Below are 16,404 nucleotides of genomic sequence, written 5' to 3'. Positions count from 1 at the left end.
CCTGTAGGGCAGAGTCTGACCTGTTGGGGCAAGGTGAGGAATGAATCATTCTTGGACACCACCATGAAAATGTAGTTAGCTGATTTCAAATGTCAAATTTAATGGAAGCACTTAAAATTCAGTAATGAAAAACACCAAGCCTAGCTGTTCAGTTGTATTTTGTAGAAAAATTTATTTTTTCATAACACCTTTTATTTATAAATGTTCATAAAATAAGTTACTTTTTCCCTTTAAAAACAGTCTATGTTAGAATTGGAGACTGAAAAGATTTAAAAACCGCTGCTTGAACTAAATTCCTTCTTCAGTTTGAAAATAAAAATCTCTTCAGTATATTTCAAGCAACCAAAATACTTCTTGTGGGCTTAACTGAATTCAAAGTACTTGCACATGCATAAATTCCTTATTTATTCTTCTTTTTCTTTGATATCTTCCTTTTTCTTGTAGCTTCATCATTGACCTTAAAGGGAAAAAATGCAGGTTTTTATATAAGAATTGAATAAATGGTGACAACTATTGATTAGACAGGTGCCTGTTATAAGATGAACACCAAAAAATATGGAAGAAGATAACTGAGGGCCTAGTCTTTCTCCCACGGAAGTCAACCAGAGTTTTGCCACTAACTTCATTTGTGGAAGAATAGGCACTTATTTTATGGATTTCGACCAGGGGGCTGGAGATTTCCTGGAGGATTCCCTATTCTCCACTTTCTTACTCCTCCTTGTTGCAGCAACGCTCCCTCTGAGTGAAAATGGCTGTATACCATCAGTGCCACTGTGCGTGTGAGCCAAAAGTGTTCACTTGAGGCAATCGCTGCCTGTAGGGGCTGAGCACTCTCTTTCTACAGTGCTGGACCAAGGGATCGTGGGACCAGAGTCTGAATCCACATGGTAGTTTGACTGGCTTGTCACCCTTTGTCAGAAGCGTAATTTTTATTGTATACAATATTGTATACAAGTGGACTCCTCATTATGGTGGCCAGAAACTTTGGTGACTATTAAACATGGGCTAAATCCTGGAAAACGTTCACTGACTTCAAAGGAAGTTTGAGCAAACACTGAATGAGGAGTTCTGTGTTTGGTTATTAACAGATTTCCCGGCACTTATGAGTACTTTATTTGTCCAGCCCCATGCAAAGAGTAGCATTAAGAATAATGAGACTGACAGTTGACTTTACAGACTGTGGTTCCAAATCTGCTTACTTTTAAATGAAAGGGAGTTCTGCCATTAACTTCAGTGAAAGCCAGCCCTAATACTGCAGCCTTTACTCTCTCTCAAATACTCCTGCTGAAGTCACAGTGAGTTCTTACATGACTGGGTTTTGCAGGAGCCAGTCCTTTAAAGTGTGCTGAAATTTTACAGCATGAAGAAATTTTCTATATATATTTAAAATAACAACCCAAAAGAATAGATACGCTTTTAGCACAACATGGCAGGACTGAGTGTTTTTTCCATGTGGGAGACCCAAATACAGGCGGGGCAGCAGGAATCCAGCTTTGCCCAACAGTGAAGCTTGCATATTATCACACACACAAAGAGCTTCCAGAAGGGCATGGAGTTTACTGCTAAATGGGAACAGCAGAAAACCCTCTTTAGGGGATCTGGTAAGTACATTGATTTCAGTTGTCTTCAATTTTACCACCTAATCCTAACTTGCTTAAATTCAAAAAGCATGTATTCACTTGAAAGATTTATGATTTATAGAAGTAAATTTTCAAAGGCACAGAAGTTACATGCACAAATCATGTAATTTCTTTATGATAATTTTGTGTACAACTTCCATGCTCAGTTGTTCAAGTGATTCCTTCATGAAATCTTTAAGAAATGTCTGTGGAGACCAGCATAATCTATTTCCATTCTCAGCATTGTGATTTTTGACTGGGGCTGGAGCCATGCCTGGAAAAGCTTGGGAATTTCAGTCCAGTTTGAGGGAAAATTCCCCGATTGGCTGCCTTGTCCACTTTTCAGCCTCTGGGGAAGAGCCTCCGATCGGAACTGTTACAAGAAGCAACCAGGAACTTTTTGAGGAGTGGAGAGGGGGCTGGCAACACCACTCTTATAGGTGGGAGTGGGGAGCAGACAGACCCCAGCAACTCAGGGAGGCCTGGCTCTCTGGGTCTCCTTCCCTGCTGTGAACAATAGATCAGTCTGTTCTCTGCTCTACCCCCTCCTCTCTTCATCCCTGCCACACCAAGCTTGAGAAGGGGATGAAGAGCCTCTGGAGCTGCCCCCCTTCCAGGCCTGGGAAGAGAACACTGCTGCAGCTGCTTCCCCAGGTCCAGGAGAAGGGAGGTGAAGAACCTCTGCAGCAGCAGGAGGAGCAGAGGTGGGAGTAAGGGGCAGACAGATACGGGAACTGGAGAGACAGCATTCATGGATGAGTTGGCAGGGGGCAGAATTAATTGCTGGGCTGGTGTAGGGGATGGGCAGATGTTGGAGTAGACAGATTAATTATAACGTTGGACTTTGGTGTGGAGCTTCCAGCTTCTTACCATCAGGTAGCCAGCAAGAGCTCCTGTAGTTGGGGTTCAAAATCACCTAACTCAATAAATCTGGGAGAACTGGCAACACTAATGGTCTCCCGCACCTTGTGGGTGGACAGGCTGTGTTCAAAAATCAAAAGGCAGTTGAAAACTGCAGCATAACCTTTTTCTAAATGTCCCTATTTGGGGGCGATCTCATGATTTTTTTTGGTATCTTACCCATGATTTTTGAACTTGTGGCACAGGCAGTACTGCATACAGAACATTTGGAACTGAGAGTTACAACACAACTTTACTACAAAAGCTAACATAGTCTTAGGGTTAGATCCTTGCTCCCACTCCAGCCCCTTTACATTGGAGAAAAGGGCCAGGGTGGCATAAAGGGCTCTATAAAAGCCTTGGATCCAGCGGAGGGAAGATTGCCCAAGTACTGGAACTGTGGAAGGCAGCTAAAAGGCTGACTTCTGGACAATCCAGCAGCTGGGCTAGGGACAGGGCTGGAGCAGGAGGGAGCACTAAGGAGATTCTAGGAAGGCCTTCTACCCTATGTGTCATGGAGTATGGTTGATGCCCCAGCCTGTAACCAGTCTCTGGGGAGTGACCCCTTTAGTGGGCCAGGAGTGGACCCAAGGACCCACACAGTTCCAGAAGGGCAGGCCTGTGACCTCCATAACTCCTGAGACTGGTCCTTTAGCACCAGTGATCTTTGTATCTTTCTGTGGCTCCCTGCAGCAAATCCAGCCAAGCCAGAGTCCTGCAGGAGCTTGCACTGTGTCCCTTCAGGACGCGATGCTCTCAGTTAGAAGCCTTGATGGTATAACATCAATGATAGAAATGTAGTTAAAACAGAATACAAACATCAGACAAATAGGATTATTCTGCTCAGTTTTTACTATATAACTAATTTCACAGTGACTAGAAAACAGTAAAGGCTAAATTCTATGCTGGTACCCAAGGGAAGAGAGGGGTCAAGCAGTCAAACTATACGACAGCTCAAGTCTCACTAATCCTCGCAGTGGCCTCTGATATACATAGCCATGGGAAATCTTGCCAGGAAAATTGTAGGCTTGTATACACAACACCTCATGATTGCATGCTCATAATGAGTGAAGTTTCAATGACAAGAGTCAGGTTTGGCCGAAAGTCCAGTCCTATTCAGGTATAAGCCAGCACTGCTTACTGTGCATACACTGGGCGTCTAAGAAGTAGCAGCAAAGCACGCCTTACAGCATAATGAGCAAGCCCCATGTTGACAACCCATTCTCTTGCAGCAGGATAACTATGCTATTATGACTATGTACTTTACAGCACGTTTGATTACACAGAGTGTTTGTACTTTGGCTTGTATGGGGCCAGGATTTGGCTCTAAATAGACTATGAACATACCTTGTGGTATTTATCAACAAATTCCTCTTCAGATCCTGGTGGTTCATATTCTAAAAAAGACATTTATAAAAATACATTTATCTTTTACTCCAGTGAGATTTTATTCTACTTTGTACACTAAAAGTTCTGCTATTTAGAAAAAAGAAAAGGAGTACTAGTGGCACCTTAGAGACTAACCAATTTATTTGAGCATTTATTTGCTCAAATAAAATGGTTTGTCTCTAAGGTGCCACTAGTACTCCTTTTCTTTTTGCGAATACAGACTAACACGGCTGCTGCTCTGAAACCTGCTATTTAGAAGAATTTTTTTTAAATTATTTGTATGTGTTTATATTCATGGACATTATGCTCATCACTAGTACATCAGCATTTTTAAACTATTTTTGTATTGCTGCCTTGAGTCCTGTGAGGGAGGTAGGTAGGTATATTATCCCCATTTTACATCTGGATAAACTCAGACACAGAGAGGTAAAATGATTAAGATCACATATGAAGTTGGTGGCAGAACAAGAAACAGAAATCAGGTCTCCTGACTCCCAATCCTATGCCCTAGACACAAGACTTTTTTTTCCTATGTGAAATGCTCTGATATTAAAAATAAATATTGAATTTAGCAAGTTCTTTCAATCAAGAAGCCTTCACCAGGAATTTTCTAAACCGGCAAATGGAATGATATATAATTTGTTATGGTGATCTAGTGGTTGAAAGGTCTTTATTTTTGATTCTGCATCAGTTTTAAGATAATCTTTTTTTTTTCTATATTTAAAAATGACATCTTCATTATCAACAAGACAGCAGTTCTTTATTACACCATAATTATGATTTCCTGGTTTAATATTCAGATTGTGCTTCCCTTTGGACTACATATATTAAAATATCCAGAATACAGGTGCCATGAATTTTTGAGTGGGGAAAGATAGGAAAAAGTGGTCTTAACGCAACTTCTCCATTGGTGCTGAAGCATCTCATGGTGTTCTCTAACAACCCACTCCGTGCAACTGGGTATGAGTTTGGCCTGTTACTTCACACAACTACCACCACTCCTGTTTCTCCTTCATATGGGTGCTCCATCCACTGGTGAAAGGGGCAGTATTTGCTATATTTTTTTTTCTGGTGCCATCATTACACATTTATTCAAATTGTATCATTTGATGTGAAAACATAAGAATCAATGAAAAATTAAAATAAGACCCAAGCTCATATTTCAAACTGTAAATATGGTAAAACTGTGTCCAGCAAGGACTCGGTTGTAATGATGGATTTACATTTTCAGTAGCTTGTGTGTATGATGTTTACATGACCATCGGTCACAGCCCTAAAGGTAAAGTAAATGGTGCCAAAAATTACATATGGTTCTATTCTGCTCCCATTGAAATAAACAGCAAAACTCTCATTGGCTTCAAAGGCAGCAAGCACAGGCTTTAAATCTGTATATCAGCTAAAAACTAGTGTAATCTTAAAATAAGAGAGAAAGAAGAAATGCTTTTTTAAAATGTAAAATAAACACCATTACAAATCTCGACCTGTACATTCAAATGTAACACAGATAAAAAACATAATAAATAAATGCATTGTGCAAAATGTAAATACATGTATTTAGATCTGAACAAAGAACATGGAGCCTACCTGTATTAATGTATTCTCCTAAAGGATCCAGCCTCTTCAAAGGAAACAAGTACAAAGAGATTTTTATTGAAATGCAATATTTGACATGAACCAGGATTAAAACAGATATCACCATACCTTGTAATTTGAAACATATTATACATGGTATGAGCCTAAGAAGTCCAACAGGAGGTGACATGACTATATTGAGAGTATGAAACCCACTTAGCTGAAGTGGGGGAGGGGGAAGTAATTTAAAACTGTTTTTTTATTTGTACTTGCTAATACCTATTTAACTCAAATACCCTATAAATGTTTGAGAGAAAAAATCTGTGTATTTAAATTAAGCATTCCTGCCCCTTCAGTTAAGAGCTGAGAGAGCTCACAATACATGGTTGAGACCTCGGAGTAGTCCTCCAACAAAAACAAAAAAGATAAGGCTTGACATTTCTGAGGTTAGAAACACAACAAACCTTTTTTAAATGCGTAAAAAAATTCTGGCTTTCTTTACACATCATAAAGAAAAAAGGCACAAATTATATAATCAAAGGTTTTTATGCAGATTTAGAAGTTGGATTGTAATGTATTTGTAACAAGTAATGAGCCAGAAATGTTGATTTAAAAGTACAGGTGAAAAATGGCATTAAAGGTAAAACAATGAAGTAGTTTAAACCTTTAAGGTAAATAACTCTGTATCTAATTATTTATATTACCCTCATCATTGTGCTTATCAGGCTAGTCTACTTATATAATGGACACAAAATCCTCTAGGAGACTCAAGGCCATATTCTCTTTTGAATTAAGGCCTCTTCATTCTACTCTGGCAGTGTGAACAGGCCTCAAAGTAGGGGTAAATCTTTACACTGCCAGAGTGCTGTAAAGGGGCCTTAATGTAAATAGGAATCTGGCCTATAGTAGTGATGTGCAGTACTGGCTGTTGTGTACTGTTTATCTACCTAGGGTTGTCAACTTTCTAACTGCACAAAACCGAACACCCTTACCCTGCCCCAAGGCCCCACCCCTTCTCTGAGGCCCCGCCTCCACCCACTCCAGCCCCCCTCCCTCTGTCGCTCACTCTCCCCCATCCTCACTCACTTTCACTGGGCTGGGGAGGGGATGAGGGTTCCAGCTGGGTGTGGGCTCTTGGGTGGGACTGGGGTGCAGGAGGAGGCTCAGGTCTGGGGTAGGGGTAGGGGGTTGGTATGCGGGGGGGGGGGGGGATTGGGCACTGGGAGGGAGTTTGGGTTCCTATCTGGGGCATGGGGTTGGGGTATGGATGGGGGTGTGCAATCTGGGAGGGAGCTAGGGTGAGGGAGCGGGTTCCGACCTGGGGCAGGGGATTTGGGGTGCGGGGTCCAGCCGGACGGCACTTACCTCGGGCGGCTCCCAGTTGGTGGGGGAGCGGGGCTAAGGCAGGCTCCCTGCCCGCCCGCCCGCCCGCCCGCCCTGTCTCCACGCTGCTCCTGGAAGCAGTCGGCAGATCCAGCTTTTAGGCGCAGGGGCCAGGCGACTCTGCGCAGTGCGCACTACCCACAACCGCAGGCGCTGCCCCCCAGTTCCCACTGGCCGCAGCTCCCGGCCACTGGGAGCTGCAGACCCAGTGCTGGGGGCGGGGTCAGCACACAGAGCTTCCCTGATTGTCCCTGCACCTAGGGACCAGACATGCCAGCTGCTTCCGGGAGCTGCGTGGAGTCAGGGCAGGCGGGGAGCCTGCCTTAGCCCCGCTGCGCCACCGACTGGACTTTTAACAGCCTGGTCAGCGGTACTGACTGGAGCAGTGACACAAGGGTCCCTTTTCAACTGGTGTTCCAGTCAAAAACCGGATGCCTGGCAACCCTATATCTACCACAGCATCCAGTGAAGAAAATCAAACTGTTTCATATTGATGATCATGCCTTCTGTTAGCTGCTTTCCAGAATATATGCATTAAAACACTATGCTACACTGGAAAGCATAGTCTCTTTTTTATTAACAATAATACATAGGAAAAACAGTAGTAATATTTTCTGTGGTTATTATCCCATGACAGATCAATTGATAATTAAGTTTATAATAATTGTACTGCTAGTGGGCTAGAGGAAACAGCTTTTCATGAACAATTCTATTTATTTTAGAAAAATTTTAAGAAAATGGGATCTTGGAAAAAAATTTACTCAGCCACACCTTGAAAAAGATTCTTTGCCTAATAATTTTTGTGGATGCACATATGAAATATAGTGATGATAAAAAGGAACATGCATTTTTGCTAGATATTTGTACCTGTTCCTTTTCTCTCTCTGCATCTTCTCTACATTCTTTCAGGATACCATGTATATTCATTGAATCTATCCTCTCCTCCTTTTTAATAATCTTCAGCTTTAACGTATGGAAAGATGTTTCTATTTCTCCCACCTTCACAAGCACAGGTATGCCTTCGAATAAGATAAACTCTGACTCTCCCTCTTTAAAGCCAGGAGGCTGGTATTCTGGAGGGGTCACTATTAAAAACAAACACACACCTGAGAGAATCCTCTTGCTCATAAATGCACTACACTAATAATCATTCATCATGATTATTAATAGTAGTAATAGTAGCTCATTTCTAAACATGTGGGGAATTCTATTTGTGTGAACAGTGCTTAATTCCTTTAAACAGGAAACAGGTACATATTTTAAAAAGAACTATGATTTTCAAATATTGATGTAAGCAGTGTCAGGATGAGCTCCACCCTGACATCTGGTGGTGAGGTGTGGCAAGTTGTGGAAAAGAACTTCAGGAGCCGATCTCATTTGCATAGGCACACCCACCCCGCCTAGAATGAGGCCATAGCTGCCCAAATGGTCACTTTGGCTGCTGTGGGATCCCCAGTGTCTCTGTTATTGGGGCAGGAAGAATAAATTGTTATTACCCTGATTATGGGAACTGTGCTTGGAACTGTACTTGGCCTTTTGTTATGATGGAGGGACTCTCCATCAACTAAGTAGCACTCGCTAGGCAAGGGTCATGGGTTCCAAAACTGTGTTTTACAAATAAATCCCAATACTTGCCATCTGCATAATAAAATAGCTTCATAGTGAGAGAGACATCATAAGGAAGAGAAACAATATTTTCCATCAGAAAATAGAGGTTATGAATTAGAAGAAGACAGGTCCTCTTTATGTCTTCTGTTGCATCATTTGTTACATTAGTTTTCTTATTGCTAGGGGAAAAATAAGTAAGGAGTTGTAAGGATTTATCTGACATTTAAAATTCTTTGTATACAGGTTAAAGTAAAACATTCTAGAATACAGATACATATTTTATCATACTTCTTGCAAATAGTGATCTTCTGTAAGTCAGGTGTTTCAGTCTTTCTTGAACTGGTGAAATCAAAACATTTGTCACTTGCAATAACTTTAGAAGGGAGAACTAAGTAAATTTACAGTGTATTCTGTAAGTAAGCAGTATGGAATATTGGTATTATTCTAACATTTTTGCTCAAACCTTTCTTACAAATCACTTTAAAAAATACATTCAATTTGTGTGCATAAATGCTGCTGAATAAAGCACAGATTAATTGTTCAGTGAATCACATCTTAAGATCTTATTTTCCTTTTTTAATGTTTTGTTTGTCTTTCATAGAATTAATTCTGTAGCTATTCACCTGAATACATCCATCTGTGGTCCCTTTGATGTATATCTCAATTTAAATTGATAAGATTCTATCATGTCCTAAATATGAACAAAAATACGAAATATACTAATTACAAAAGGGAGACTTGATTTCTTCATAGTAGTGTCAGTTATGATCAAGGAGCATTTACTAACCCTTATAAGGTACCTTTAGTGTAATGTAAAACTTGAGCAGCAGTCAACAGTTTTATATTTCTAATTTCAAACATTAAAAATTTAAATTGGTTGAACAGAACTTTTTACCGTCTAGACTTTTTAAAAATAAATGTAAAAATAAAATAAGATTACTTTATTTCATAGCAAATTCTTGATTTATAAAACTGGCTGCATAAGCAAATTGATGGGGATCACTGAATATTTCAAAGTAAATGGTTGAAGCTATGTTACTTGAGACATTTAAAAATTTACTGGCCAAAGATCTAAAAAATATACTGAAGGACACAATCCTGCATTGGCGGGTAGATGGACAAGATGACCATGTATTTTTCCCCCATCACTACAACCTTAACTACACTAGTTAGCACTAATATAATCTATTTGTATTGTATTCTTAGTGTAAGTAACATGTCACTATCGTTTTACTGTTATTTGACTAGATTTATATATTCGTAGAGCCTTACATTTGGGTTAGCTGCGTCCTTCTGTACCTGCAGTACATTAAGAAGATACAGCATTTTAAGGAGGGGAGGAGGACAAAAACACATTTTTATTATTCATTTTTATTTAATTTTAATATTTAATCATAATTTTGTTGATACTGCCATAAAAATCAATAAAATATATACATATACTTTTGTGAGTCTCCAGAAGCTCTGCTGTGTTGAAAAATTAATTAATCTAAGTGCTTTGTACATGTGGTGCTAATCTTTCAAGCATAGAAATTCTGATCTGGTAGCACAGCATGCCTTTAAATTAGCATCTATTCTTTGATCCAATCTCCACTTTGTAGAAAAACCTCTAACCTGAGGTCAGGAAAACTTAATAGATTGCTCCCACAAAGACAATGGCACAAAGCTGTACATAGCAGACTTTTTTAATTGGTACATCTTGGGGGAAACAGAAGCACGCCAATAACGTGATTATGACTGGCTCGAATACATTGTGCTAGCAGGTTCTCACTTTTATTTCATACATTGCATAAATGACTATATTAAGCTGAAAGCAACTTATTTTGCAGCCATAGTAGAGCAAGGGAAAAGTCTGATGTCAAGAAAGAGCCACATAATGGAAAATTTGTTAAAGCACAGTAGTTTTCACATTTTTTCACATTTCTTCCCCTGCCCCCCCCCCGCCTCCACATTCTAATTTCACACCATTCCTGTTGTTACTGTAATGCATAGTTACATTAAAAAACAGGATAATCAGCTAAAAGAGGTAATTATACTATTGCAAATAATTTTATATTATACAACAGTATGGATTTTAAACTTCCCTTTGACAAGTTCTTCAAGAGATTTTGCAGTAAAAAACAGTAATAGAGAAAGTGAAAATCATACTTTGAGTCTTTACATAACAATAACCAAACAGGGTCTCTCCTTTCTGACATGATAGAAACCTGTTAAACAGATAGAACCTGATCCTGCACCCACTAAAATAAACAGGAGAGGAATATTGCCTCAGACTAGTACTATTTTAAGTGGATTCCTTTTACAGGTTTTCACCTAAGTGAACTGTTGTTTTATGAACTATATTTTTGTTTAATACGTTGAAACTGGATTTAGAGAAATTAGAAGAGTAACAGAAACATCTAGCTGCAATATTTTTTGACTTGCTTCCTGAGCCACATTAAACAGCAAAGTTAAACTTTTACAATAAAAGCACAAACTATATAAAACAATTAGCAAGGAAGTTACAAATAAAATCATATAACATGCTGTAGACACATATATATATACTTACTCCAAGAATCATCATTTGCAACTATTAAGAAAATAAAAGAAAATGCAACGTTAAAGGTAACTACACAGTTTTTAAATGTAAGTAGATATAAAGAACAATAATTTTAAAATAACCCTTACATGCTCATTATTATGATGTATGGTATTACTATAAATGTAAGGAGGCAATGGGATTGTTATAAACAGATTATTTTCTAACTGAAGTGCATAATTTCTCAATCTCTGATGTATTTACACTGTTTGCTTTGATCATTTTATTCTATCGATTTGTTGGGCATGGTGCATGTCTTGGCAAAAGCTTAAAGACATTCTGAATAGAGAGGAGTGGGGGACAGAGCAGTAGTTAGGGGAATAAAGCAAATTTTTAATCTGGTGACCTATTTGGAGAATTTCTTAAAGTGGAAAAATCCTCTTATAATGAAGTGTTCATTATTATATTTTAAAAAATCACTACATCTCAAATCCAGGGCAGCAGCACACTGGCCAGCAGAAGAACCAGACAAATTGCTCTGTTCTGTCAGGGTGCACTACAGAGGAATTGTTCTGCAGCAAGCCCAGCCCTATCCAGACCCTCCCATCATCCACCCTGGCCCTACCACAACCTTCTCCTGGTGTGCAGATCCTCCCAGAACTGAATTTAGCTCTCTGAAACACAATGGATGTGCATCTTCTGCTTTTCTCTCTGGAATTTTGCCCCATCCAAAGATTTTCCACCACTTCCACTACATGGGACTCTCCACTGATCTGAGGATATGATTTACTTCTAAAAGTGGAGATTTACTGTAGCAAAAAAGGGCCTGTCTTCACCCAGGAATTGGTCACTAGACCTCACTTCATGCCCTGCCATTACCTGGTGCAATGGCAGTTATGGTTGAGACTTTAGGGTGTGCATACACTAAGAAAATTTGTAACAGCTTTTCAGCACCCAGCATGCCCCACACCACCACCAAAAAAACCCCACAGCTATAATTAAGAAAGACTTACGTATTTTTTTTCTAATGCCTCAAAGCATCCTTTCATCCTGAAGGAGGAAACAGTTTTAAATGTTTAGATGAAAAGGAGCACATTCCTAATATAACAGTGAGCCTGATCGGAAGCCCTTGCTAAAGATTGTTTTCTCCCATAAACTTGTTTTATAAAAAATAAACTGTTTGGACAGCAAGTCATTTAGTTTAAAATAGTGTATATACTAAATTTAGAAGGGGACAATAAAAAATTGTGTAAAAAGTACAAAAACACTAGGAAAGGTGAGACTACAGATGGAAAAATGTTGAAAATTTTATTTAATAAATATATGACAAACACAACATGTAATATATAAAAAGGAAATATGATGTGCTGTTTAACTGTGTACGTACCATTTAACAATTTTGGATACTCTTGGATAGATGCTGTCTTCTCGCAAAACTTTAACACACAGATCTATAGCAAAAATAAAAGAGAAATATTCTTCATTTATAATAAGAGAAATATATGAAAAACATAATAGATGAAATAATTATTTCCCCTTACTTTTTACATCCCCTCCAATAAGATTGGGCAAGTAGATACCTGAGGTCTAATCCTGCACTATTGAAATCAGTGGGAGTTTTGCCATTGACTTAAATGGAAACAAGATCAGGCTGCTAGTGAGCTGATGTCAATGCTATTTCATCAAAACTATTTGAGTTCTGTTTCAAAAACATGTACAAGCATTGACATTTCGTAAAATCTATTATCAATAACAAGATTACTGAACACAACTCACTGCACACTGCTTCGTAATTTCACTCCATTATGCACACTTTAGACAGCTGTACAGGCCTCATTGTGAAATCCTTTATGTTTATGTGTTATTCTTGAAACACTGACTTGGGCCTAGTTTACACAGTTTTGAACCGATTAAACTAAATCATTATAAACTCACTCATAGTGTGGAGCTGTTAGCATCAATATTATTAGAACAATCCATACATATAAAAATCCAATTATATTAATGTAACTGAGTTCACACTAGGAGGTTTTGCCAATTTAATTAAATTGGTGCAAAACTATATGTAGAGGAGACCTTGGGAACAGGGACACAAATCAACAACTAAACAGCCAATTTCATTAAAGTATTCATGATAGGTGAATACTAGTAAATTTATTTCATTTCCAGTGGCATTCTGCCTTAGAGAGGGATGAAATAATATATTTTATCATTTGCAAAAGTTACATGCTGATATTTAAACCATTCAAAATTTTATTTTTGCATGTCATATTTAGAGAATATTTTTTAATACTGCGAAACACATGATTTAGTAAAATAGTAAGCCTGTAACATAGAAGCTCAGATACCATGGTAATGATGGTATGGGTGGGTAGATAGGTAGATTTGTAGATAAACATACATATATATTTATATTTCTTCTTCTGATTATACTGTACAAGATATTTTGAAGAAATAAATGTTAAAATAAGTACCATTGATTAAAATCAGTTTTGCAACAGGCATGCAAATTAGAGAAACAGATATGCAAACACATAAAAAACAAGATTTGAAATGATTATCTTTGTACCTTCTAAATAATGGGTGCTGTATGCATCTTCAGGGAAAATTCCACGTAAGTAAGTAATAGCTGATACTGCAACAGCCATTATTCTCTTCACCATAACTAGTGATTGCTGATGTGTTTTTATCTCTCTGGGAAATAAGGTAGCCCACTGATTTTGAAAACAAAAACAGTCACTAACATTAATTGCAATAGATATGTATCTTGGCACATGAAAAACTGTTATTTAATTAATTAATATAAAGTTCAAATTAAGTTAAACCACAGAGATAGTGTATTACTAGCATGTCACAATGCTGAAAGTAGAGATGGATCTGAACTAAACCTCGGTATGAACATCAAGGGAACTTTAGGGAAATTCAGATCCAGATCTGTATCCATACTGGGATGAAAGACAACCCCGGATCTAAATGCTTTTGAACTGTGGGAAGGATCAGGTCTGGGAATGGGCGACAGGGGATGGATCACTTGATGATTATCAGTTCTGTTCATTCCCTCTGAAGCACCTGGCATTGGCCACTGTCGGAAGACAGGATACTGGGTTAGATGGACCTTTGGTCTGACCCAGTATGACCGTTCTTATGAATACCAATGGCCAAGCATTATGCTCTCATGTGGTTTTACCCCACTGTAGACAGCCACACTGGTCTCGCACACTGCCAAAGATGGGTGAATTGGGCACAATGTAGTTAAATTAATTCCCACAATAATTAATTTGATACAAACACATAAATTTAGTTCTTACCCCACAAGTGTCTTGTTTCTTGGCTGTTCTGAATTTCTGTATTGTAGCCATTCACAAATATCCTACTAGGGTGTCTAAACATACATAGTTATTGTAATTTGTTAATTTGTCAACTATAAAAAAAATCACTCTAATCTCTTTTTTTAATCAATTCAAGATTTTGATATTGCTTCCAGTAAGTAAGTACCAAGATTAACAAGATACTAAAAACCTATAATCAGTGGATAATTACATATTAAAGCCATTACTGTAGGACAATTTAAAAATATGGAACCTAATGTCAAATAGGGAAAATATTGTTTACTCATAGACTTTAAGGTCAGAAGGAACCATCATGATCATATAGTCTGATCTCCTGCACATTGCAGGCCACACAATCTCACCCATCCACTTCTGTAATAGACCCCTAATCTCTGGCTGAGTTACTGAAGTCCTCAAATCATGATTTAAAGACTTCAAGTTTCAGAGAATCCACCATTGACACTGGTTTAAACCTGCAAGTGACCCATGCCTCAGGCTGCAGAGGAAGGCGAAAAACCCCCAGGGTCTCTGCCAATCTGACCCGGGGGAAAATTCCTTCCCGACCCCAAATATGGTGATCAGTTAGACCCTGAGCATATGGGCAAGACCTAGCAGCCAAACACCTGGGAAAGAATTCTCTGTAGTAACACAGAGCCCTTCCCATCTAGTGTCCCATCACCAGCCACTGGAGATGTTTGCTTCTAGCAGTTGCAGATCGGCGAATTGCCATTGTAGGAAGTGTCATCATACCATCCCCTCCATACACTTATCAAGCTCAGTCTTGAAGCTGGTTAGGTTTTTTGCCCCCACTGCTCCCCTTGGAAGTCTGTTACAGAACTTCACTACCTGATGGTAGATTAAACCTTCATCTAATTTCAAGCCTAAACTTGTTGCTGGCCAGTACACATATTTTATGTATAAAAAGTTATAGATTACAAATAGAGTTATGTATAGGAGAGATTTTTGTCTGTTAATTGCTAATCAGACTGAAACTGGAGTAAATTTGAGCAGTTAGTGAAGCCCCCTCCATCAAAAGATGAATTTCCCTATGGCCAACATTAGGAGGAAAGGATTTAATTAAGTTTAACTCAATTTTGTGGGGGGGTGGAGGAAACAGGGGGACCACCATAAGAACGGCCATACTGGATCAGACCAAAGGTCCATCCAGCCAGTATCCTGTCTTCAGACAGTGGCCAACACCAGGTGCCCCAGAGAGAATGAACAGAACAGGGAATCATCAAGTGATCCATCCCCTGTTGCCCATTCCCAGCTTCTGGCAAACAGGCTAGGGACACCATCCCTGCCCATCCTGGCTAATAGCCATTGATGGACTTATCCTCCATAAACATATCTACTTATTTTTTGAGCCCTGTTATAGTCTTGGCCTTCACAACATCCTCTGACAAGGAGTTCCACATAATTTATTTTATGGAACATCCCTTATTTCCCCTTTTTTAGCAACAGCGATAAAAGGATCACAAATGGTTGTTTTTCTGTTTTTTGGTTTTTTTTACTGTGTATAATTTTGTACTACCAATACAACATGAGAGAAGTACTGTGTCCTTTGTCTTGTATATTTCAAACTATTCACCCTGGCAAACTGAACGCTTTATTCAAGCCTTTAGAGAAACCTCAAATCTACACCAAATTTTCTGCTGCATTGAGATTTTTTTTTAACTTTTTGAGTAGTTAGCACCTGGTCCACTAAGGTAGGTGGGGCACAATATTAAGACATTTGTTGACAAGAAAAAGGTATTAAAGAAAGTTATGCTTGGTCCACAGTGTGGGTAAAAAAGCAGTGTCTATGTGGCATTTGGGGTTTCTTTAAAGGTTTGTATGGGGGTTATTTAGACTTGTAAACTGTCCTTCACTGTCTATACTATATGAGTTGCACTGTATGTAAGAGATCAGTATGACTGCTCAGAGCTCAAGTATGAAACTGCAGAAAAACCTGAGAGTCTCTGGATTAAGTTTAGAAGTGTGAGCAACAAGGGTGATGTCGTGGTGGGAGTCTACTATAGACCACCGGACCAGGGGGATGAGGTGGACGAGGCTTTCTTCCGGCAACTCGCAGAAGTTACTA

General features: G+C 38.9%; 1 protein-coding gene across 1 annotated transcript; it reads right to left on the bottom strand.

The window, feature by feature from the left end:
• Nucleotides 1–90: 90 nt before the first annotated feature.
• Nucleotides 91–14,690, bottom strand: LOC102932438 (HORMA domain-containing protein 1). Its single transcript, XM_043553000.1, has 12 exons — nt 14,301–14,690; nt 13,562–13,706; nt 12,380–12,443; nt 12,006–12,042; nt 11,023–11,043; nt 9,744–9,770; nt 9,095–9,162; nt 8,499–8,650; nt 7,731–7,969; nt 5,493–5,526; nt 3,867–3,916; nt 91–457 (listed from the first exon to the last, which is right to left on the bottom strand). The coding sequence occupies exons 1-12, from the start codon at nt 14,349–14,351 to the stop codon at nt 401–403; spliced, it is 945 nt and encodes a 314-aa protein (XP_043408935.1). The 5' UTR covers nt 14,352–14,690; the 3' UTR covers nt 91–400.
• Nucleotides 14,691–16,404: the final 1,714 nt, after the last annotated feature.

Source organism: Chelonia mydas, chromosome 8 (assembly GCF_015237465.2).
Source record: "Chelonia mydas isolate rCheMyd1 chromosome 8, rCheMyd1.pri.v2, whole genome shotgun sequence".
In the NCBI taxonomy this organism is placed as follows: Eukaryota; Metazoa; Chordata; order Testudines; family Cheloniidae; genus Chelonia; species Chelonia mydas.
The sequence above is the reverse complement of the archived record's forward strand: the minus strand, read 5'-3'. Positions and strand labels throughout refer to the sequence as shown.